The sequence below is a fragment of the Diadema setosum genome, chromosome 10 (assembly GCF_964275005.1).
Source record: "Diadema setosum chromosome 10, eeDiaSeto1, whole genome shotgun sequence".
Taxonomy (NCBI): Eukaryota; Metazoa; Echinodermata; class Echinoidea; order Diadematoida; family Diadematidae; genus Diadema; species Diadema setosum.
In genome coordinates, this window is record NC_092694.1 from 15,686,962 (window position 1) to 15,712,469 (window position 25,508).

Below are 25,508 nucleotides of genomic sequence, written 5' to 3' on the forward strand. Positions count from 1 at the left end.
GTGCAAGAGTCTATGTGGAGTGTTACTCCTTTTTCAAGGTTACGCCCTTGGTATTGCCGGTTAGAGGCAGTGTGATAGATTCGGGGTTTGCATGCATGAATGAATGAATGCTTATTGACAGGGCATGCTTGGTATGTGGAATGTTTGTAAAGTGAACTCGTGTCATTTCACATTGCCTGCATTCCAGTACGCTTTTGACAAGGTACTAGCGGTTTTGTATGTGGAATACTCGTTGAGTGAATTTCAGCTCTTTGTCGTTTGCAATTGTATGCTCGTTCGGAGATACAAATTGTTGTTAAGTACGCCGGTTACAAGGTAGTACTTTTGTCGGACTTTGATAGCTAGGTGTTGGTCAGTTGTTGTGTACGATTACATGTCTGCTTAGTCTGGAAGTTACATAGTCAGTATGGCTAGTGTTGAGCAAATCAGAGAGTTCTCTTCATTGGGCAGAGAAATGGGCCTTAGTGGTGGCGAATTGAGTAGCTTTGTGTCAGAGCGATGCCAGGCAATTGAAGCAGAGCTTAAAGCTACCCGTGAAGCTGATCGTGAACGCGAAGCTCTAGAAAAGGCGCGCGAACATGAAATAAAATTAGCACAGTTGCGCATAGAGGAAGGAACAGCGAATGTTGGTAGGCCCCAGTTAGCTGGCTTAAAGCTGAAAGTAGGTCGATTTGATGACGCACATGATAAGTTTGATGCTTATGTCACAAAGTTCGAAATGTTGATGAAAAGTCAGAATATCCCCGTAGACATGTGGGTGTTGTATTTGATTTCCAATCTAACAGGCAAAGCGTTAGATGTTGTGAATCGGATGAGTGCTGATGATCGCCAGAGTTATGCTACAGTGAAGCATGAGTTGATGTCATATTATCATCTCACTGAAGAGGGGTATAGGCGGAGTTTTAGATCAGCAAAGCCAATGAAGTTTGAGCGCCCAAAACAGTTTGCTACTCGAATGAAGGGGTATTTTGATCATTGGGTGGAAGAGGCTGAGATCGGGGATACTAGAAAGGATCTAGAAGATTTGATTTTGCAAGAGCAATTTCTGATAGATTGTCCCAGAGAAGTAGTTAGGTTTGTCAAGGAACGAAAGTGTAAAGATTTCAAGGAGGTAGTTGACTGCGCAGAAATCTATGTAGAAGCTCACGGTCCTCATGCATTTTCGAGTGTACAGAGATCGGAAAGAAACCGATCTGATTCAAAGCCGGAAAGCAAACCGCCCCAACAAAATCAGGTCAAAAGGACTAGTACGTATCAGAAACCGGCTGATGCTCAGTCAAAGGCGGGAAAGGCTACGGGAAATAGGACTTTTCAGGGCAGGGGTTGCTATATGTGTGGAAACCCAAATCACATGAAAAGAGATTGTCCCATGTTGTCTAGGCCTGTATCAGCTCAAGGTTTGATGGGTGCTGGGGAAGGTACGGCCCCAAAAGTAGACATGAATGTTGCGAATGAGTTGTCTCGGGGTGATTCTAAGCCGGGAGTTGTTGGCTCGACGGCAGGTTGTTTCCTCCTTGAGAGAGTGGTCAGTGACTTTGAGTGTGCAAAGAGTGAAGTGGTTGACAAAGTTGGAATGGCATACAATGATGTCGCCGCGATGGTGAATCGTATGCCGGTTGTGTCTGGAAGACTGATGCCAGATAATACACCCGTGTCTGTTTTGCGTGATACAGGTTGTAGTACGTGCGTGGTGAAAGAGAGATTGGTTAGAAATGACCAATTAACAGGTCAACACCAGGCAGTGAGGTTAATTGATGGTACGGTTAGGCGTTTTCCCGTGGCTAAGGTAGCTGTTGACTCGCCATATTTTGAAGGGGAAGTTGAAGCTGTGTGCATGCCTGATTGTTTGAGTGAGGTAGTTATCGGGAATGTAGAAGGGGCTCGTGAACCGAGTGACCCTAATCTACATTGGGTCCCAAAGAGTGCTGGGTCTGACCCGGATGTAGAGGTCATAACCCCGGATGTGGGTCTAGAAAGTTCAAATGATGGTGTAGAACAGGACGTCGAGGTCGCAATCCCGGTTGAGCCGGATGATACAGGGATGGCTGTTCAAACTCGTGCACAAAAGGTGAAGGATTCGAGGCCTAGTAAAGGTTTGACTGTTGCAGATCCTGTTGATAATGTGCGGTCGAGTGAATTTCTAAAGGAACAGAAAGATGATGAGTCGTTGCGCTCTCTATGGCAGAAAAGAGGACATGTTGATGATTTCAAGTACGAGTTTGACTATGACTATGTGGTCGACGTTGATGGTGTTACCAAAACGTATCACATCGATTTGTTGAAGAGGTACTATAGTCGAAATGAGGAAGTGCCAGTGGCCAGTTGCTTTGAGGTTGAGGGGGTCGAAGGCAATGAGGAAGTTGTTGAGGTCATGGCTGACGAGGAAGATATGGCAGAGGCTGGTTCTGATTGGAATGGAGAGATGTCCAGTATGCCTAGTGTAGTGCAGATGGAGTTTGTTGACATTGTAACGGTAGATCCAGTCCAATGTGGAATCTCGTTGACGACTGAACGACCAGTGCGATCTCCGCCTCATAGGGTACCTCAGGCTATGGAAGAGGAGATTAGCAAGGAAGTTGATTCCATGTTGAAATTAGGAATAATCGAGCCTTCTAACTCTCCGTCCATTGTGCTAGTCAAAAGGCCGAACGGCTGACCTCATGAGTAGATTGCTGTAACTGTTTATATTGCTGTTGTTTGTAATGGTCCTTGCTTTTCCATTACATGTTGATGAGGTAAGGCTCAAAGAAAGAGAAGAACATAATGATGAAACACATATTTGTTGAGTTGTTACGAATAAAATAATGCGTATGTAAGTGCAAATGCTACAAAAGCTTTTCTCTCTCTCTCTTACATGTATTTCTCTTACAGGATCAGCGAATCGCGATTACAATGTAGATGTAAAGGGATTAAGAGTAGGGAATAATGCTTAAGGCTTGGTTTAATCTCACAGTGCACGTGTTCAAGTATACATGAGGTACTAGAATACTAGGCGTACTAAGAGGTAGTAGGTGTTAACCAGGTAGCAAGATTATATTTTAGTAGATTTTCATCCAGACAAACAGGTAAATAGCAACAATATTATTTTGCTGTAAGGTTGGTGCAACATGGAAGTATCGGGAAATGAAAGCAAAGGTACAGAATGATAAACATATTAGGATATTTGAGTAGGAATATGTGACAGTAGAGATGTTATTGCTAAAAGGTATCATTATTAGAGGCAATGAACATTTTGTGTATACATGCTTGATGGTTCTATTTTAGTTTTAGAAGACTTAAAGCTTATGCATTTGAAGATGATGTATTAAGTAAGCTATAAGGCCTTTATTAGGAATACCAACAAAGCAGAAGTTGGTTGTTAAAAGGCTTGGGAGGTGATTATGAAGTTGTTTCGTTTCAGAACAAGAATGGCAGAAGAGAAAAGGATAGTGTAATGTATGATGTGTATATGCTGTTGGTATTGATGTCTATCAGTCTCTCTTTTTGAACATATGCATATTGATATACACTGTGAATAGTATGTTGGTTGATTGATTAGCATGTTTCATAAATTTCTTGTAGGATATAATTTTGATATCCCAATTATATCTTAAGGTGGGGGATATTGTCAGGAGAGAAATTTATCTTTGATTTTGCCAGTGAAGTGAAATCGAATCTGTTTGAGTTTGTAAAAGATTTAGAGCTTTAAAGTTGTCCTAGAAAGCCACTAGGTCAAACTGCAAGAGACTGACTGTCTGGAAATTTATATGAAATGAGACAAAGCAAAAGTTAAAGAAATAGCATGGCAACGGCATCCCCGGTTTGCAATATTATGTATTAATTCAGACTATAGAAATTGAGTGAATAGAGGTGTTATGTAATAGCTCCCATCCAGGTGGTGGCTAGGAATGTTCTCCAACTCTGTTGAGACTCAGCTATGTCAGTGTCACTAGGGTGTTGGTTGTAGTTTATTGTTCACAAGTTCATGAGTAAAGATGTTATGTAACAGCAGTCTAGACGATGGCTAGACATATTGTGTAGAGTTTCAATAGGGCTATATTTAAGCATGATGATTGGATGATTTCTTTAGTGTAGGAAAGGCATGGAAAAGCAAGTGTATCGGAGTGTAAGGGATTTTAGTGTGAACATCTATGGTTAGGGAAGCTAATAAAAAGCTGAGTAATGTAGAGGATCGGGGAGAAATACTTTGATCAGACATCCAGCATAGATCTCCGCTTAGGCAGCAGTCGTTCTTCTGGGGGTTTTCTACGTCGGTGAGATGCGAGCTCCAGCTGCCGATAAAACTGAACTCGGACAGTTATGATCCGAACTTTGGAACGGAGCTCAATCTCCATTTGCCTGCTCGCCGTCGTTTGAGCTCGGGCATCGCAGATCAAGGCATGAGTCTGCGTGGTAGCAGGGACTAGTGAAGGCCGAGGAGCTGAAAGGACCACCGATAGGGTAGCGTCTAGCTGAGTGGCCAAGTCAAGGGGTGCTTCCAAGAGACAAGCCAAGCGACTGTGCCGAGGTCGACGACGAGGGTATCGGACATCGATGACGACCGAGCCAAGCTGAGGGGATCACCAGTTCAGGTCATCCAAGATAACCTAAGTTATGTATTTGTGATTTGTTTCATATTATATTTTATGCTCAAATGACGATGTATTGTTATGAACGAGAAAGCTGCAAAGATTTGAAAGATTAAACTCGAACATAACTGTATACGAACAGTTTGAATTTCCATTATTTTGGTGTCAGAGTAGCAGAGAAAAAAAAAGTCACTCACGTGACAACCAGCATTTGGATATGGCCGCGGATGCCTTGAACGTAGACTATCACTCCACAGAGAGATACACCGCGTTCAAAACAGCGCGCTCCGTAGAGACCGTGCTTTATCGTTCTGTGTATAGTCTCGGTTCAGACGCGCGGGCTGATTATTAGAGCCAAGAATGCATTGATTAAAGACTACATGTTTTCATGACTAAGCTACTCATTTAGAATTGCTATCATAGTTTGATACACTTATATATCCCTAACAAACAAAACGGCACCACAAAGGTTTTGTCCCTTTTGGTGGTACCAATATCTGACCTGGCCCATGGACTAATAGGTATCAATTATCATTCAAGTTCACCATTAGTTTGTTTGTTTGTTTGTTTTTGTTTTTTTGTTTGTTTATTTCTTGTTTTTATTTTGGTTCCGGGGATTACTTCATATTATTCTAGACTTACTAGTCTTTCATGCTACACTTTTTTTAAATATTGCTTATACATTGAAATCATTTTTTTTTTTACTTTAACGAGCTCCAATTAGGAGTTTGTATGTTCTTATATCATTACATCGTATGATGTAGATATCGATTCAAATAGGAAAATGCATTCTTATGTGGCTAGTAGAAGTGGTGAAAATGAAGAGTTTGTACGCAAAAACCGATAAGTCCATATTTGCCAAAGGGAGATATTTGCGATTAAAGGTCAAGAAAAATAAAGAGAATAATAAGACAATTTCTGCTTCTTTTGACCATAACTTAAAAATGTACCTATATATTATGTAGTGACCAATATCATTTAAAAGGTATCATTTTGTACTTTATGACAGAGACCGTACCTCGAAATCTTCAAAAATGGACTTATCGTTTTTTTGTTTTTTGGTTTTGTTTTTTTTTTTTGGCAAACAAACCGTCTACAAATGTTTGTATACCGGTGCCCAAAGGTTGACCATTATTTTTAGAAAACTCTGTTACATTTCAGGGTCATCTGGTATGGAATTCGAATCCCGAGGAAACTCGTTATCCCTAAAGCTGCATCATCATCGGTAGGGGAAGGGGGGAATTACCATTACAATTTTGTTTTAATTATTCAAAGATCACTGAAGAGGAACTACATAATGCTGCTGTTTATATCGATGGTTGTGAATATCGATCCAATTATCAACTCTGGAATGCCAGTATGAAAAAAAAACACCACAATACAAACATTTTCTTTGTTCGTTGCTGCTCATACTTGTTTATCCCTCTCCTCTCTCTCCTTCTCTCTCTCTCTCTCTCTCTCTCCGTCACTTTTCCCTGTCTGTCTGTCGTTCTTGCTATCCCTCCTGCTCTCTCCCCTCAATTCTCCACAGGCTCTCTCTCTCTCTCTCTTTCTTCTTTCTGACTCGTCTTATGAATCCACTCATCTTTTTCTCTTTTTTTCTCTTGTATTTTTTTCTACCTGTCATTCTCCTCTCCTCTCTTTTCTTCTCATCTCGCTTCATTTTCCTTGAAAAAGCCATTCATTTTAAAATCCGTCATTACTCCTCGATCCAATGCATTTATGTTCATGGTACCGTAGTAATGTGACTGACTTTGTGAATTATGTTATTGTAGCTTAAAGGGATCATATAGTTTTGGTTGATACCTAATTTCAGGTTTCGAACATTTTTTGGTTAGATAATGAGAAACCTCTTATGAAATATGAAAGAGCATGTAATCCCATGAGGAATTCAACGTTTATTTGATGAAAATTGGTTTTAAAATGGCTGAGATATCCAAAACAGAGCGATTCTAAGAAGTGTGGGACCCACACTTTATTATGATCGCTTTGTTTTACTTTGTTTTTGGATGTTTCAGTCATTCCAAACCCGATTTTCATCAAATAAACTTTTAATTCCTCTTAAAATGGTATGCTCTGTACTATATCATAATTGTTTTTCTTGGTATCTCGCAAAAATTTAAAACCTAATTCTCATCTCCACCAATACTGTGTCATCCCTTTAAGTTCCACAATGTTATTCAGCACATGTTTTACAAGTGCTACAGACATTATGGCGAAGCATGCACAAAGGCGACAAAGCTACGTGACTCGTACAGATCATGCGGTGAAGGCAGCGACTTTATTGTCACGTTTTATGTACATTTCCGAGAAACAATTTCTTTTGAAATGCTGATAAATACTACAATGGAGAATACTGTAACTTAAAAGCAACCATTAGTTTCCTCTCCATCGCCACACAATCAATCTGATATGATTCCAAATTATTTTACACAAACATCCCGATATCATTTTGTGTCAACACGAAGTAAATCAGCAATAATTGCGATTTGTTATATAATCATCATTTTGAAATTACATTTATCCCATAATTTCAGTAAAGTCCACTCATTCTCTATTCTTCTTGATTGTACGGTTACGCGTTCAGTGCAAAAATACATATCTATAGGGCAAAATATCACAATAAATGTTTGAAGTACGAAATATAGTACATGTAACTGTTCATAGTCAAATACATACAATGTATACTATTTACAGACATTATACAAACATCATATTAGAAATGAAATAAGTAGCATGTCACAACCTGATACATGTGAGTGTAATATCATCTTTAGAATTGGTGAGCAAATTGACATAACATATGCGTTAATCATAGTGCGTAGAATTTACATAATACGTTAGCACCTAAAAATATGTCAAGGACTTTTCCACCTTGAAATAGAGTATAAGCCCTGTGGTCCATATAGCGATTTAAAAAAAGAAAATCGATGACAATCAGATTGTGCCATGTGTCACAGGACACGGAAGATTCTGCAAACGGCAATATCGGCCAAATATTTTATACTTTACGTCGCGTTTGCCTGAAAATTCATGTGCATTTATACAGTTTATATGTGCCATGCGTGTGCCAGTGAATGTCACCGAATGAATAGTTATTATTGAGGTCGACTGAGGAAAAGTTTCCATGTTCAACCAATTGATCATGTGACTGGCGGAAGTTAGCACAACAATTTTACCAAATCCTCAACTCACTCTGTACCCTCATGACTAACGCCATCAAGCAGGTTGTCAAGGGTCGACATACACCCACACCCACACACACACACACACACACAAAGAATTTTTTTTGAAGAGTGAGTGTACTTGGGGTTCAATAAGAGCCTTTCATGTTTATCTAGTGTTGATGATTTCGTGGGGGGGGGGGGGGTAGAGAGGAAAGGATGACCTCCCTATTAAAGGGAAACAACTTCATACTTACAATCTGTGTTCTAATAAATGAAATGACCATTCTCCAAATTCCAGTGTACAGAATGGTCTTCGCACATAAACAATCCGTGAATATAAAGTCACTTTAAATATCTTGGCATTTGCTTGTGTGTGTGTATGTTTTTTTTTTTTTTTAACAAGCACACCATAATAACATAAACTTACACAGCATAATCTAGTCTAAATAAAGCTAGTTCGGTAACTGTCATCATTCACCACGAAATGAAAGAAAAGATAAGACAGACTGATATCAGATCACGGTTAGAAAACTTTACAAAATAAGACAATTGTGTCTGGGACAAAAGTTTGATATCTGAGCTAATTCACAGCATAGTAATGTTCTAATTTTTTCTTAATTCTTTCAATATTTACTTTTGTAGTGATTTGAATTGATTTTATGCATATATGTGACCCTGCACCACAAAGCCAACAAAACGTCATCCGACATGGATTTTGAGATTTTTAAAGAGCAGACTTTAAGCTTTAACAATGATGTATAAATCAATTAAAATGTAATCGCTTAACCGGGGCGGTGAGTCTCACCTCCCTGCTCTTAACACATATGAATATTTAAAAGCAAACGCGTAGGTCTGCTCTGGACAAGTGTTTATTGAGAAAAGAGGCTCTATAGTATAGAGTCTATTCAAGAGCTTAATCTCACCAAGCCGTGCTATATAGGTACTCAATGAATAGGACAAAAACAGGACGTGAATCTTTGCAGCATAGACAATGAAGGGATTATCAGATTTAGCTGAAATTGGTCATGCTCTATTCAGTTGTACAAGTGGATTTTATTTATTATTAACATATTCTATCCATTACTACCAACTTTCAAAGCAGAAGCATCTTTTTAAAAGTTATTGGAGTTGAAAGTGTAAGATTGCGTACAAAGTGTTTGAAAAAGAAACATTAAGACAGACCTAATGACATTATTCTGCAAAAAAAAAAGTGTTCTGAAAAAAAAAAGGCTAAAAACATAATATCCCATTCGTTCTGTGATCCCACACTTTACCATTTTGTAGACGGAGACCTGTTCTTTCACAAAGAAAAAACAAAACAAAACAAAACAATACAAAAAAACCTCTCAAGATTGACCCATCTCACTTTTTTTTTTTTGGGGGGGGGGGGGGGGGGTCCTGACACAAAATTAGTGGGTGCGACTTTTTGTAGGTTTTTTTTTGCTGCAAGGTCACATATTGACTAAAACTGATCGGTTCAAAGCCGGGTTCTTATCGTTCTTAGATATCTTTGGATTTGGGGTAGCAAAAATAGATAATTTCAATCTTTCCAGGGGATATGTCGCTTTGACTGTCAAAATAAACGAAATATTTATTCGTATCAAGAACACAGAATGCAACAGCATCATATAGCAATACTTCCCATTTTTTCTTGGGATGTCACCTTAGGGAGGCATTGTGGAGCGGCATAGCTTGAAAAGTTAGAGGAATTGTGCATTTTATGATAAAAGCACCAAATTTCGCACACATGTTGACAGAGACATTTGAAATAAATTCAGATATTGGGCCATCGTAAATAGCGCCCTCAGCGTCCATGGCAGCCATTTTTCAAAATGGCCGCCATAAATGCCTTTTTTCGTGAAGATTTACAAATTTCAGAAGGGAAAATCAAAAAGATTTTGTAAACGAGTTGGAAATAACATTCAAAATAAATTTAGATATTGGGCCACCGGAAATTACGCCCTCAACGGCCACTGCAGCCATTTTTCAAAATGGCCGCCATAAATGCCATTTTTCGCAAAAAATTAAAGATATCAGAAGGGAAAATCAGGAAGATTGTGCAAACGAGTGGGAAATAACATTCAAAAGAAATTCAGATATTGGGCTATCGTAAATAGCGCCCTCAACGGCCATAGAAGCCATTTTTTTCAAAATGGCCGCCATAAATGCCATTTTTCGTAAAAATTTACAAATTTCAGCAGGGAAAAATCAATAAGATTTTGCAAACATGTCGGAAATAGCATTCAAAATAAATTCAGATATTGGGCCATCGCAAATTGCGCCCTCAACGGCAATAGCAGGGATTTTACAAAATGGCCGCCATAAATGCCAGTTTTCGTAAAATTTTACAAATTATAGAAGGGAAAATCAATAAGATTTTGCAAACGAGTGGAAAATAACATTCGAAATAAATCTACATATTGAGCCATCGCAAATTGCGCCCTCAACGGCCATGGCAGCCATTTTTTATCAAAATGGCCTCCATAAATGCCAGTTTTCATAAAATTTTACAAATTTCAGAAGGGAAAATCAATAAGATTTTGCAAACTAGTGGGAAATAAAATTTCAAATAAATGTAGATGTTGGGTCATCGCAAATTGCGCCCTCAACGCCAAAGGCGGCCATGCTTAAAATTGGCTGCCATAAATACCACCTTTTTTTTTCTGAATTTACTAATTCCAGAAGGAAAAGTCAATAAGATCTTGCACTCAATCTAAAAAATTCGTTTGAAATATATCTTGCGCCTATGTATTACATTATTGTAAATAGCGCCCTCAATGGCCATTGCAGCCATTTTTCAAAATGGCCACCATGGATTCCATTATTTTTTTATTTCCTGATTTCACAAAAGGAAAAGTCAATAAGATTTTGCACATTTTTTGAAAATTATGTTTGCAATAAATATTTGTATTAGATTATTATAATACTGCCCTCAACGGCCATGGCCTCCATATTCCAAAATGACTGCCATTGTCATAATCATTTTGTTTTAAAAAATGGTAATTTCAGAAAGAAAAGTCAGCAAATGTGTACATAAATTGAAAATCATGTTTAAAATCAAACAATTTATCTAGATTGCATTAACTCTAGAAATTGGTCCTTCGCAAATTTTCAAGAAGAAAAAAATTGCTAATAACGGTTATTGCAGCCATTTTACAGAATGGCTGTCATAGATGCCATTTTTCTTTTATGAAGATGTCCTAATGCCGGAAGAAGACAACAATTTTTTTTTTCTTTTTGCGCAAGTTGACAATTACATACAAAGAAGTTTAGACATTGAGCCATCATAAGCTGTGTTCTCAATGGGTATTTCAGCTATTTGTCAAACTGGCTACAATACACTCATTCTTTTTTTTTGTCTTGAAAATTTGCTTAACGTCAGAAGGAGAAGACAGCAGAATACTCACAGAGACATTATATAATCTGAAATATGGTGTTAAGGAAATCACTTGAACAACTAAAATAAACACTGCAAATGCTTAGCGGTTATATCTCACTAATGATGAATGCATATTTTAGGTGGCAAACATGAAAAATTTCCGAAAAAGAGTAACATGAATATCCAGGGATAATGGCGCCATGTATTAAATTTGACAGTAACACCACCATATCATTGAATATATGGGACTCTATGACGTGTATCTATTCTAAAATGTAACTTCCTAAATATTCTTAAGATAGATACGAAAAAAATGGCCTTTCATTTTAGGAAAAAAGTTATTTTACTTGCTATGCTTCTATAAAAACACATACCTTTGATATCCATACTGTTAGCCGTCACACGCGAAATACTGCAATTAGAACTAAACTGAAAACATGAATTTTGAACCAACCCATCAGCGAAACCTTTTTTTAAAATTTAAATTTCTTTGAATACCAGATTGCATTAGATATAATGGCTGTTTAGTAGTACTCTATTGCTTTCTCCTTCTGGAATAAGCAAATGAAAATAAAGGAGTGTGTGGAAGCCATTTTGACAAAGAGCTGCCATAGCCGTTGGGGACAATGTTTAAATAGTGGCTCAATATCTTTGTTTCAAATTCAAATTCAAATTCAAACTTGAATTTATTCGAATATATTTTGTCAATTTGCACAAGAAATTGTATTGTCTTCTTCTGGCATTATCATATTTTCAAAAAATTAATAGCAGCTAAAGTGGCCATTTGGAAAATGGCTGCCATGGTCATTGATGGTGCCATTTGTAATGACCTCGTATATCATTTTCTTTTCAATATGATTTTCAACATATGTACAAATTTAATTGATTTTCTCTCTGAAATTAGCAAATCTTACAAAAAAAAAAGCAGACATCCATGGCGGTCAGCATGGCCCTTGAGGGCGCCTTCTAAGAAGACCTTATACTTAAATTTAGTTTTTGAGCATAATTCTCAACTTGTTTGCAAAGTCTTATTGACTTTTCCTTCTGACATCAGCAAATTTTTGCAAAAAAAGAGGGGCATCCATGGCAGCTGTTTTGAAACTTGGCTGCTATTGCTGTTGAGGGTGCACTTTTGGATAGCCTCTTATCAAATTCAGTTTGAATGTAATTTTCCACCTTTCTGGAAATTCTGATTGACGTCTGGAACACTTTACGAAAAAAATACATTCATGGTGGCCATTTTGAAAAATGGCTGGAATGGCCATTGAGGGGGCAATTTGCAATGGCCCAATATGTTTACCTTTGAATGTAATTTCCCACCTGTTTGCAAAATCTCGTTGGCTTTTCCTTGTGATTTTAGTAAATCTTTTCGAAAATATAGCATTTATGGCGGCCATTTTGAAAAATGACTGTCATGACCGTTGAGGGCGCAATTTCCGATGGCCCATTATCGAGATTTATTCTAAATGTCATTTTCCATTTATAACCAAAATTTCATTGACTTTTCCTTTTGAAATTAGTATTTTTTTTTAATGAAAAAGTGGCACTTATGGTGCCCATTAACAAAAAAAAAAGAAAGAAAATGGCTGCCATAGCCATTGAGAGCGCACTTATCTGGATTTATTTTGTATGTAATTTCCCGCTTGTTTGCAAAAAAGAAAAAAAATGGCTTTCCCTTCTGAAATTTGCATTTTTTAACAAAAAAATGGCATTTATGACGGCCGGTTTGAAAAAAAAAAATGGCTACCATGGCCGTTGAGGGCGCAATTTCTGATGGCCCAATATCTAGATTTATTTTGAATGTAATTAACAGTTATGGGCAAAATCTTATAAAGTTTTCCTTTCTGAAATTTGCAGAATCATTGAAGAAGTGGCACATTAGACAGCCATTTTGAAAAATGGCTGTCATGGACGTTGAGGGCGCAATTTACAATGGCCAAATATTTAAATTCATTTTGAATGTAATTTCCCACTTGTTTGCAAAATCTTACTGGCTTTCCCTTCTGAAGTTAGCAAATATTTTGAAAAAATGACATTTTATATGGCGACCATTTTGAAAAATGCCTGCCATGGCCGTTGAGGGCGCTTTTTCCGATGGCCCGATATCTAGATTAATTTTGAATGTAATTTCCCATTTGTAACTAAAATTTCATTGACTTTTCTCTCTTAAAATTAGCAAATTTTACGAAAACATGGCTTTTATGGCAGCCATTTTGAAAAATGGCTGCCATGGACGTTGAGGGCGCTATTTACAATGGCCCAATATCTAAATTTAATCTGAACGTGATTGTCAACCTGTGTACGAAATTTGGTGCTTTTATCACAAAATGCACAATTGTTCGGCTATGCCGCTCCACTATAACTGTACATTAACGATATTCTAGAGCTTAAGGAGAAAAATATAATTTGTGTCTCCTTAAAGTTTTCAGCTACATTTGATCCCATCATATCCAAGCATTTACTGCTGGCTACGCTTTGTACACATTTTTTATACACTCTTCCCTTCCCCTTCCAACTTTGAGTCTTATAACAGAACCATACTGTGTGCATAAATAATATAATTATGTTATAATAATGAAAATATAGATAATAATAAAAAAACAAGAAATGATAATAACAATACTACTACTACTACTACTGATTATTATTATTATTGTTATTATTATTATCATTATTATCTTTATATGTATACATGCTCGTCAGAATAAATACATAATTTACATTCGGGGTCACACAAATTCCTTCATACGTTCGATTAGTATACAAACATCAAAATATGACAGCAATATATTTCTTTGATTATAATTAGGCCCTATACACATACAGGCAAACAAAAACTCACACATATAAGGCAATTATATACACAAGACAGACAGATAGGAGCATTTATATATCTAATCATATATATATATATATATATATATATATATATATGTGTGTGTGTGTGTGTGTGTGTGTGTGTGTGTGTGTGTGTTTGAATGAGACAAAGAGCAAGGAGCTTTTAAAAAAAACTGCCTTTGCCTCTATTCTTGAAACGTTTATGTTGTAGAACTGAATGGTTAAAGGGGATGGCTAGTAACTGATGAGTGGGAATGCTGGGGGATGATTGTTCCAATCCTTGTGGGATTCATTTAAGAGTACATTATATATCTATTGATGTGTGATTTTTTTTTCCAGAATGGTCTCATATTCAAGTAGTGTGCAGTTTAATGTTTCCAGGTAAGCATGCCTGTACGGTGACGGGGCGATCCCCTTTACGCACCTCATGAAGTAGAACGAATAGGGTAGATGTTACCAGGGAAGAATAGATTCACTCAGTTTTTGTCACTTTATTCTAAGATTTGATATCACTGCCTTGTTGCCTCCACACCCTCATTTCCTTTCTTATTAAAGTCTGTCATCAGCCATCAGTATGTCGCAAAATACTTGAATGCGACTGTTGTATAATATGTGACCCTGCTTGCATCACAAAACAAACAAAAAGTCACCAGGCATGGATTTTTAGTTAAGGACAGATTCTGAAAGAGCAAACTCTAAGCTTTAAAATGATGTATAGCTCAATTGAAATAGTCTCTCCTAACCTATCTGAATATTGGAAAGAAAGCACGCACTCTGGAAAAGTGTGAACAGAGAAAAGAGGCTGTGAAGTATAGGGTTTAAACAATCTGTCTTTTCAAGCACTTAAGGTGTGATTTCACGGAGCACACGAACGATTTGCGAAGGATGCGAATGACAAAATCCAACATTCGGAAAAGATTTTCTCCGAATGTGTTCCGACAATGAAGCCGAAAACTACTCTTGCGCAATTTGTGCGAAGTTTCCACGACGTATGTGACGAATGTTGCGTGTATCATTGCTAAAGTACAGCATGTTACGTACACGAAGAACACGCGACGGAAATGCGAACAACGAAACATTTTCAATAATCATGGGAGAAGATGTACCCAAGGAGAGGTGTAAGCTGTCTTGAGTTGAATCTTTTTTCTTTCCTCTATTTCTCCTTTCTTTTTCTCTCATTTCTCTATCGTGTGCTTTCTTACATTTGTTTGTACAGTTTGTTTTTGCAGTTCCTCCAACACGTAATCTCTATAGTTCAAATGAAATTTTACATACTTCAGATTAACTGATTAATTAAAATGTATTCTGCGATTTTTTTTTTGTATATCAAACACTTTTTTCTCTTTGCTAGTCTTTATTTTTTTGTTACTATAGTCGTTGATATTTTGTTTGATGTTTAGATGTATGCTACGATTTGTATTTGTAGAAAACGTATAGGTCATACATCCCCCAAACGTGCGCTAAACGTTCGCGAGAGTGTCTCAAAAGGTACGCGAACAATTTGCGATTACTTCGTAAAATGATCGTAAAAAAATCGCAGATTTCGCGTAACATACGCGAGACATTCTCCAAAGATTTGGAGTCTGTTTGGGGTTTCACGAACATTTTGCGAACATCGCGCGTGTCTTGCGAAGGTCTTGCGCATATGACGAGGCTTTAAAGACACTTTCGAGAACAACTCAAGAGCAGAATTTTAATCACGACCAAGTGTGCGGAAAAGGTTCGCAAAAAATTTCAAACTTTTTTGAAATTCTCGCCGAAGTAAAAACGACATTCGCGAACAATTGACGACGCTTCCGCACCCTGACGTTCGTTTGGCGATCTTTTGCAGACTAAAATACGAATGCTGGATTTTGCCATTCGCGTCCTTCGCAAATCGTTCGCGTGCTCCGTGAAATCACACCTTTATTAGGTGTGATTTCACGGAGCAAGCGAACGATTTGCGAAGGATGCGAATGACAAAATCTAACATTCGGGAAAGTCTTTTTCTGAATGTGTTCCGACAATGAAGCCGAAAACTACTCTTGCGCAATTTGTGCGACGTTTCCACGACGTATGTGCGAATGTCGTGTGTATCATTGCTAAAGTACAGCATGTTACGTACATGAAGAACACCCGACGGAAATGCGACAAACGAAACATTTTCAATAATAATGGGAGAAAAAGTACCCAAGGAGAGGTGGAAGCTGTCTGGAGTTGAATCTTTTTTCTTTCCTCTTCTTTCTTTTTACTTTTTCTCTCATTTCTTTATCGTGTGCTTTCCTACATTTTTTCCCCTAGGACGTATCTCCACTAGTAAAGCATTTCTTTTTTGGAGTTCCTCCAACACATAATCTCTATAGTTCAAATGAAATGTTACATACTTTAGATTATTTTAAGTGTATTCTGCGATTTTTTTTTTGTATATCAAACACTTCTTTGTCTTTGCTAGTCTTTATTCTTTTTTTTACTATAGTTGTTAATATTTGTTTGATGTTTAGATGCTACGATTTTTATTTGTAGGAAACGTATAGGTCATACATCCCCCCAAACGTGCGCTAAACGATAGCGAGAGTGTCTCAAAAGGTACGCGACAGTTTGCGATTACGTCGTAAAATGATCGTAAAAAATTCGCAGATTTCGCGTAATATACGCGAGACATTCTCCCAAGATTCGGAGTCTGTTTGGAGTTTCACGAACATTTTGCGAGCATCGCGCGTGTCTTGCGAAGATCTTGCGCATATGACGAGGCTTTAAAGACACCTTCGAGAACAATTCAAGAGCAAATCACAACCAAGTGTGCGGAAAAGGTTCGCAGAAAATTTCATTTTTTTTTTAATTCTCCGCCAAAGTAAAAACGGCATTCGCGAACAATAGACGACGCTTCCGAACCCTCACGTTAGTTTGGCGATCTTTTGCAGCCTAAAATACGAATGCTGGATTTTGCCGTTCGCGTCGTTCGCAAATCGTTCGCGTGCTCTGTGAAATCACACCTTTAATCTTTACAAACCGTTGGGGCAACAACGTTGAAGGGATTATCAAATCAAGTCGAAATTAAACATGCTTTATTAACACATCCCGCCCATTATCAATTCCAACTTTCAAAGCAGTAGCCTTATCCATTCAAAAGTTATCAGCCTTGAAAGTGAAGAGTGTGCAAAGGGTTATCAAGAAATGAAATGGGGCCTATATGGGGCCTATAAGACATACCTGATCTCACTACTTTAAAGAAAAAGAGTTGTAGAAAAAAACAAAACTTCTGAAAATGCACTATCCCATTCATTTCATGATCCTAAACTTATAAATAATGTAAAAAAAGGTAGTTCTTTCAGAAAATATGAAAAAAAATCAATATTTACTTAGTTGACCCGTTTCAACATTTTTGAGTCCTCACGTAAAATCAAGGGGTGCGACTTTTTGTTCGTTTTGTGATGCAGGGTCACATATTACACGTTAACGGTAATTCAGCCTTTTGTGGGAATACTGTGTAAATGTGCTTATCCTCCAATAATATTTTTTGTCTGAGGATAATCCTTTATCTAAAATTTCAGAAAAAAACAGTATCACTGAAAGTCTTTCTGAAGGGGGAGGGGTATGCTAGGAACTATTTAGGACGTTGTTTAAAAAGGAATGATTTGTGTGTTATTATTCCCTATTGAAGGGACCAGGAATTACAAGAAATCGTGTTCCTCTGTTTCTACCAAAAGAGAGAATAAAATTGTATTTGGTTGGTAAATGAGTAAAGAAAATGGAAGTTCTTCAGCATTCAAGAGATCAAATTCAGGCCTCAGAATTTGCCATCTCTTCAACGATATCACTGCATGCCTGTCACAGAACGATGATATTTTGGATAATAATTGACCCACCTGGTAGACTGTGGGCAAAGCACCTCTAAAGCAATACATTCGAAGTTAAATCCAAAGTTTTGTCCACAACATTACGTTGCACCCAATTGATATTCAAGTTCACGGACGACCAAATAGTCTAAATCTTGTCAAGACACTTATGCATCTGGTGCAAAGGCGGCGTTGTTATGCACGTTGTTCGGCATACCTAAAAAAGGAGAAAATTTCGACAGGGAGAAAAACAAGCCTTTTAAAATATAGTAGACGCATTTACTATTTCATTGGCTTAAAAACAGTCTGAGTGAATATTAATATGAGGAAATTGTGGGAAAAACATAATGATAATTTTCAATTGAATAGCATAACTTTTTTTCCACCCTTGATCCTGTCTGAGGGCTGTCATCCTTTGCAAATAAAAAAAAAAGCCCCAAACCAAGCCAAACCGTACATAATGCTCCCCAGTTATCAATGCATATAAAGACAAAAGCAAATTACACTCAGCACAAAAAGAAAGAAAAGAAAGTAAACACTTTTTCGAGGTCATGTTTGTCATCGAAGATTTCTATGAAAATCAACGTATTATATACCATATTAAAGGTTATTTAATTGGCTATGAAGTTAATAGGGTAATTAAGAAGAGAAATTTACACATGGGGGAGCACATTCGTGTTTGTCTTCCAAGGCACAATATTGAAAATTGCAAAAATTAACATGTTCTCTTTCATTTGCAAATGCCCTTCACGATAACATTGACAACAAAAGACCAGTTTAACATAATGCGAGACATGAATGAAATAGGAAAATAAGGTTTTGTTCTCTTTATCTCTTTATAACCTCTAGAAAAACAAAATGGGGATTTAAAGGGGAAAAATGAGAATTTTCTGTCAAGTCACACTTCAAATGACATAGCTTAAAGCTTAAAAATCCATGTTACAATTTCAAGAACAAAACATTATTTACAATTTCCTAATTAAAGAAAAAACTCGCGTTTTTACCATTTTTGTTAATTATTACATCTTCCCTTATTTCATTGGAATTTTGATATGGCGTAAAATACTTTATTTTCCTCCATTATTTGAATCCCTCATTGATATTTTGGGCTTTAAAGATATCACAGAGATCAAAGGTTTATTTTTGCAACTTAATTCATGTTTCTTCTTGTGTGAAATTTGTTGTTTGTTCTTATTGTTCTATGGAAGAGCACATACGCAAGAATGACAACTTGTTCAGTTTGGCATTTTTTTTTTCTTTAGTGCCCTGGAAGGGAAATACAATGTTGTTTACTCATGCGTAAAGTTTCCCCTTTTGTTGACCTACCAGGTTGATAGCCAATCAAATGTGACCCGCTACAACAAAAGGATCCTAAAGTCGCTGACGGCTGAACCGAGAAAATCGAGTTTGAAGTCACGCCATCAAAATTGGTCAAAACAATCGGATTTCTGTTATGGGCATAATTTTCTAGTCTAATGTTTTGTCCATCATCTGCCGAAATTTCTAAGCTAAATAATCAATAGAAAGGCAAGAAATTAGCGTTTTTCTGGGACATTACTTTCCGACTTTCAACCTAACAGAAACGTGTCCGAAGATTTGTATTCTGGCATTCTGGTTACTGATTGGTCGTGCGTAGACCGCTGGCGCTAAGCTTGAATGAACATTGCGGAGGTCGCTAGGAGCATACCTTCTATTGTCAAGCGGTGAAAACTGTCTCGCTTCCCCTTGTTCATGTTAGCGTCGGAAGGAAAACTTTCAAGGCATTTTTCTCGATACTCTGATTTTCTCATTCACTTGACATGCGCTAATAAAATCGTCGATATCTCCGTAACAGAGTACTTTTATGAAATGTGTTATATATGACATCGAAGTAGAAGAGTAAGGAAATAATGTCATGTCAATTTTAGAAAATTGTCCTCCCCCGACTTTCGGATCCTTTTGTTGTAGCGTGTCACAAATTACCTTCAATATGGTATAAAATTAATTAGCTTTCAGCCAAATATTCCATGAGAAATCTTAACTTGAAAAAGCGTTTACTTTCTTTTTTTGCCGAGTGTATAAACTTGTTCTTAAACCAATGTTAAAGCAAATGTCTTGGGTAAAAGGGAGCACTTGCACAAAGTAGGCATGCTTTTTCAAATGGGAGAATAAAATAATACAATTATTTTCAACAACAAACTATATTTTGCGAATTGAATGTAAAAATATACTCAGTTATTGTAAAGTCGGATTAAGCATTGTCACATTAGCCTGATCGGCGACAATTTCGTGGTATTTACCGGTATAATTACGAGGTATACAACTCACCGTACGAAGATACGCGAACCTTGTTGTTATCCTGTCGATCGTCACCTTCATTGGACCAACAGAAGCAGCAGCCGAATGACGAGAGGAGGACTGGCAGAAAGACAAGACTATGGAGAATCCCAAAGAGCATCACCAGGAGCATCACCTTGAAGAAGGCGACAAATATGTAGCTGGTTGACCAGTTTAGGGCGATTATTGCGATGATTGTAGAAATGGCTCCTTGCAGGATGGGCATACCGAGAGAGTAGAGCGCCATCACGGCATGCTGAGATGCCATCGAGAGCCTATCTCTGTGTTTGCCGTCGTACTCTTCGGGACCAGAGAGAAAGGAGTACGTGATGTGGGCGGAGAAATCGACGCTGAATCCTATGCAGAGAATGAGGTTGATCATAGAGATACTATCCAGACGTACGTCCCACAGGGACATGTAGCCAACGATACCAACCTCAATGGACGCGATGCACAGGGCTACCACCACGGAGCAGATTAGATTGGGGATGAGAAAGAAAGCGACGACGAACATGGCGGCGATGGCTATAGAGAGATTTTGGATTGTGACAGGTCGGATCCTGGCATACTGCTGGTAAACGATGAAGAAGGGTGAAAACGCGGTTAAAGTTATGCTGGCTTCACTAGCCTTGTCTCGAACTTCACTCATCATCTGCACTTGCTGGTTTGTGGTGACCAAGCCATCTCCCGTGAGTATGAATCGGGATGACTCTATCACAGTGTCGTTGGAACCTTCCTCGAAAACGATGTCTTGTGAGTATCTTGAGAAAGAGGGGTTAACGAGGAATTGGTTAACAAGTAGGCGAGAGAACTCATCTGGGTCTGATCTTGTACTTGCTGAAACATTTGCTGCATCCAGGAATTTCAGGAAGTCCCGAAGCCAAAATTCTGTGTACTCAGAGGAATGAATGTATTTGCTGCTTTCGAAATCTTCCACGATAGCCTCCAAATCTTGCTGGACTTCGGCGTCACTGTAATTAAGGCTTTTCTGGATGACAACAGAAACATAAGGCCCATAAGTCGAAAAATGATCAGACTGATGCTCGAAGAAATCGAAAGCTGGTGACCCGGAACGTGCCAGTAGCTTCAACTCCAAACCCTCGGAAACATTCAAGCATCCATAGATTGCACCACCCAGATAGGCGCAGAAAGCAAGCATGGTGAGGAACTTTACTCCGGGTTTCATCAGGAATGGTCCGTAGTATTCTTTGAAAAACGTCATAAGACCGGTTTCACAGTTTCCGATCGTCTTTTCACGGCGTTGTTCTTCCGACAGACCACCTGTGCAAAAGAACTTGTATGCCGTTGAGGGCGCTTCATCTGGCGATTTTACTTTCATCAAAGTCCAAACGTGACGATTCGCCGCCTCCCTTCGACCAGTGAGTGTCATGCAGGCTCCAAAGAAAGTAATCTGGAAGATATAGTCGAAGATGACTGCGACGCCGGTATACAGACAAAATACGCGGACCGCTGGTAGTGGGTTAATCGACCCTATACCGAAGGCGAGGGCGTCGGTAATGCTGGTGATGGTGATGGAGACTGCCGCCTCGGAGAAGGCTTTCCCCATCCGTTCCTCAACACTGTCACACGGACTGGTCTTCCGCCAAGCAGCAAGCATGATGAACATGTCATCAATCCCGATTCCTAGATGAGATGAGGTTTAAGATGAAATCATGAGTAAAACAAACAAAACAGAAAACGTTATCCTTTTGATTGCTTTCCAGATTAAGTTCCTTAACTCTTTATGTGCCGTGGTGTAACCCCTCTGTGTGCCATGTTATTCTGAGACAGCAACGCAGTCATGCTTTGGGGAAACATTCTGTTTGTTTTTTTTCAAATCCATGTAAGTTCAATAGATTTTCGTGACTTTGGATATGTAATGAGCAAAGTTGTGAAGAAAATGCCAAGCTTTCCTGTGATGTAAATCTTGTAACAAATCTATCATCGTTTTTCTTTTAAATGACCAGTGGCTGCATTACTGTAAAGGCACTGGAGGCATGACATCGACACAGAAAACAGTGTCTGGAACTTAAATTTTGTTAGCAAACTCAGTTGGGAACACTACTTTATAGCCAATCACTACATATAATGCGAGCTACATGTGACAGGAATGGAATCAAGAGAAACGCTTTCATTGTACTGTGGCATTTGGCTATTTAGAGCAGAATATGCGAAGTTGGCACGTCATCGCCTAAGTCGGGCATGCGAACATGGCACATGATAATTATAAAGAGTTGATATTCTATTCTATAGGTACTGCAAGAGTTTGCCATCGTCTGTTTCTTTCAGGCTGACGACGTATGCCAGCTATCTGTAAAACAAGTTTGTTCGTTACCAAATTGTGATAGTCGTTTTATTGTGTGGACTGGCTACTTTGCTGAGTTTTTGCTTTGCTTTCTGTTCTAACCAAGACAGGGAAAAACACAATTCTTTAGTCGGAGTTTGTTGATTTCGTTTGAGAGGTTGACACTTGATATTGAATTCAACAAATTATTGATCGTAAAACGTATTTTGAAATGTAATTCATTACTATGTGCACACAAGAAAGAAGACCAAGTTCATATCGTGAACCCAGCCTCAAAGTTTTGTTTTGTTTTGTTTTTGTTTTTTGAGATAACACCCCCCCCCCCAAAAAAAAAAGAAGTTGTATATCTACTAAGTCAATTGGTCCTAAGTGAAAAATGTAGTTCTGAAAGGGTTCACCGGTCACTGCACACTGTATACTTAACACTTACCAATGATTAGGAATGGCATTGAGGACGTCACAATGTTGAAGTTGACCCCAGCGTAGGAAAGTAGTCCCAGAGAGGACGCCACGGCAAGACACGCGGAGATTGTTCCCATGAAGCCAAGAAAAGGTTTGCTGAACACCCAGTCAAACATCACACATGATGTGATGGCGAAAGTGAAGAGTAACGTGTGGGAATGGATGAATGAGACAGATATTGCGTCGGACTCAAAGTTGTCCCAGCTATAATTACAGATTTTTTTTTTTTTTTTTTTTGAAATTTGAATTTTAACACACGTTCAGGGATGTGTACTTTTGTCGTTGTGGTTGCTTTATATTCTTTGACAAATTTGCGTACAAATTTGACGCAGAAAATACACACGGCACCAAGGCAAGCCTCGTTAATATTAAGTAGAATTGACGTGTTTCATCTTCTCTATATACGTTACATATTATTAAATGTAGTTCCCTAACAACAAACAATGATCTCCAATGGACTTCAGATTTTTCATGATAACTTTCATGATTTTAAAACGTTTTAATCATTTTTTTTTTCTGAAGGGGGGGGGGGGAGGTAACTGAGATTTGGACTGCAAGCGAGTTGGGGGGGGGGGGGGAATGATTTGACATAGTAGTGAATAAATATCAATATATCGACGGTCACATTATGTTTATATGTTATTTGGTTTTGCACAAGCATGCATTCGTTTCCCTTTTTTTCACGGAATGTCATTAACTGATTTATATGATTGCATGACAGCCTTTCTGTGACTTTTGCCTCCCACCAGTTTACCAGCAAAAGGAAAGTAACTAGATCTATATAGGGGATGTAAAGGGAGACAAGTTGAATAAAAGACATACTCCATATCCTCACCTATATTCCTAATGAGCTCTTGAATTAATTTAGTATGCCTTGTCCATCTTTGATTCTACTTAACATAACAATGTCGGCATTTCGGAGTTTGGGTATCTGTTCCAAGTTTATTATGTCACTGCCGGTAAACAGGGATAGCCTAGTTGTAGTATAGCTTCCCGAAAAGCAGTAGATAACTGATTCGATACCCATTGGTTCTTTTTTTTGCCCATATTTCTGTTAAATAATGTAGATGAGCAGTTGTAATTTACGAAAAAAAAAAAATCCCCATATCTTCACTCCTTTGCTTAATAATATTTCGCTTTCACCTAGAGGCGAAACCTAATATTATTGAGCTGATGGTGTGTCGGAGAGGGGTTACTTTTAAAATACATTCCAATATGATTTTGTGTTGATTTGTAAAGTAAGCACACCTTGTTAAACATTTCCATCATGGTGTTGGAATAGCAACTGTTTTATCAGGTATGACTTTTATCGTAATCATATACATCTAGATCGTAGATAGTCAACGTCTGTTCTTTGTGCTCTATTTCATTTGTGTAGGCCTGCCCTAGTCATTTGTGATGTCTTTTGATCGCTGTTTTGGATCGCTGTTATTTCCTAAAAGAGCCATTTAGAAGAAGTCGTTGCCATAGCAATAACTATTCTATAAAGGAAATATGACTTTACATTATCATGATTTTAACTGCAAATAGAACTTGTACTGAAACAAATATTCGCAGACATTTCTATTTTGAGGTTACATCTTCTCATATTAAAAATATACGCTACGATGAAGTTTCTGGGAATTGTGTTGCCATGGCAACCACCATTTCTGAGCACTCCGATGACGTTGACAGATTAGGACTGCTATTGCTAGCAGTTCTAAATACATAGATTTTATCACTGTTGATACATTTCTTTAATGTTTAATTGGAAATATGTATATTAAAAAAAAAGTAATTCGTTTCCATTGGAACGGAGAAGACAAAAGAGAAGGACTAATAGTGGGGCAAATATGGAGCAAGAATTGGTCGAGATGCTCACATCCGGCAGAGAGTATGAAATTTTGCATGATAATTGAGGTATTTTGGGGCGCTGATTTCAAAAATTGCAGGATCCGAGAGATCTTACCCCTGTGTCGGTTGCCATTTTGAATTCCAATATGGCTGCCGTCACAAGAGTATCTAAAGATCCCTATCTTGGATTCTAAATGACCTGTGACACTAACACTTGATATACGAGAGCCATTTGATATGTTGAATTCAATGACGGACTAATGTGTCTGACAAACATCAAAGTGCCACCATTTTGAATTTCAATGGCTGCCTCCACGAAATGTTTAAAATCCCTATCTCGAGTTCTAAATGACGAGTGACGCTGACAAGTTTTTTAACCTGCTGAGTTAGAAAAAAAAGAAGAAATGTAATAATGTGATGTGTCCGACAAACGCTGTGCCCGCTATTTTGAATTCGTATGGGCCGCTGCTAAGACAAACATCACGACTAACATTCTCAGGCATGGAAGAAAGTTCAGCAAAAATAAAGCATAATGCACATTCACTGACGTCACAATATAAAATTATAGCGCGCACTCAATCAGTTGCAAACGCGCACTCAATCAGGTAGTCTAATTTACAAACCAGAGTACATAGAGATTTTCAACACTCCAGCATGGCAACTATATATATATATATATATATATATATGAGAAAAAATCAAATTGGCTGCCGCGCAGCTTGTCAGACATATAAAAGTAATATGTTATTGAAGTCATCATATTACCATGCTTTTATGCATCAAATTTCAGTGGCCTGTGTCATTCGGAACTGAAGATCTTTAAAT

At 37.9% G+C, this 25,508-nt stretch overlaps 2 protein-coding genes across 2 annotated transcripts; one reads left to right on the forward strand and one right to left on the reverse strand.

The window, feature by feature from the left end:
- Positions 1–406: 406 nt before the first annotated feature.
- On the forward strand, positions 407–2,656 carry LOC140234266 (uncharacterized). The gene has a single exon (XM_072314328.1). The coding sequence runs from the start codon at positions 407–409 to the stop codon at positions 2,654–2,656; it is 2,250 nt and encodes a 749-aa protein (XP_072170429.1).
- A 15,278-nt stretch (positions 2,657–17,934) lies between these two features.
- Positions 17,935–23,089, reverse strand: LOC140234316 (patched domain-containing protein 3-like; the record flags this gene model as incomplete). Its single annotated transcript, XM_072314377.1, has 3 exons — positions 17,935–17,984; positions 20,075–21,727; positions 22,819–23,089. Coding segments are annotated over 3 exons (1,974 nt in total), but the record flags the coding sequence as incomplete, so codon positions are not given.
- Positions 23,090–25,508: the final 2,419 nt, after the last annotated feature.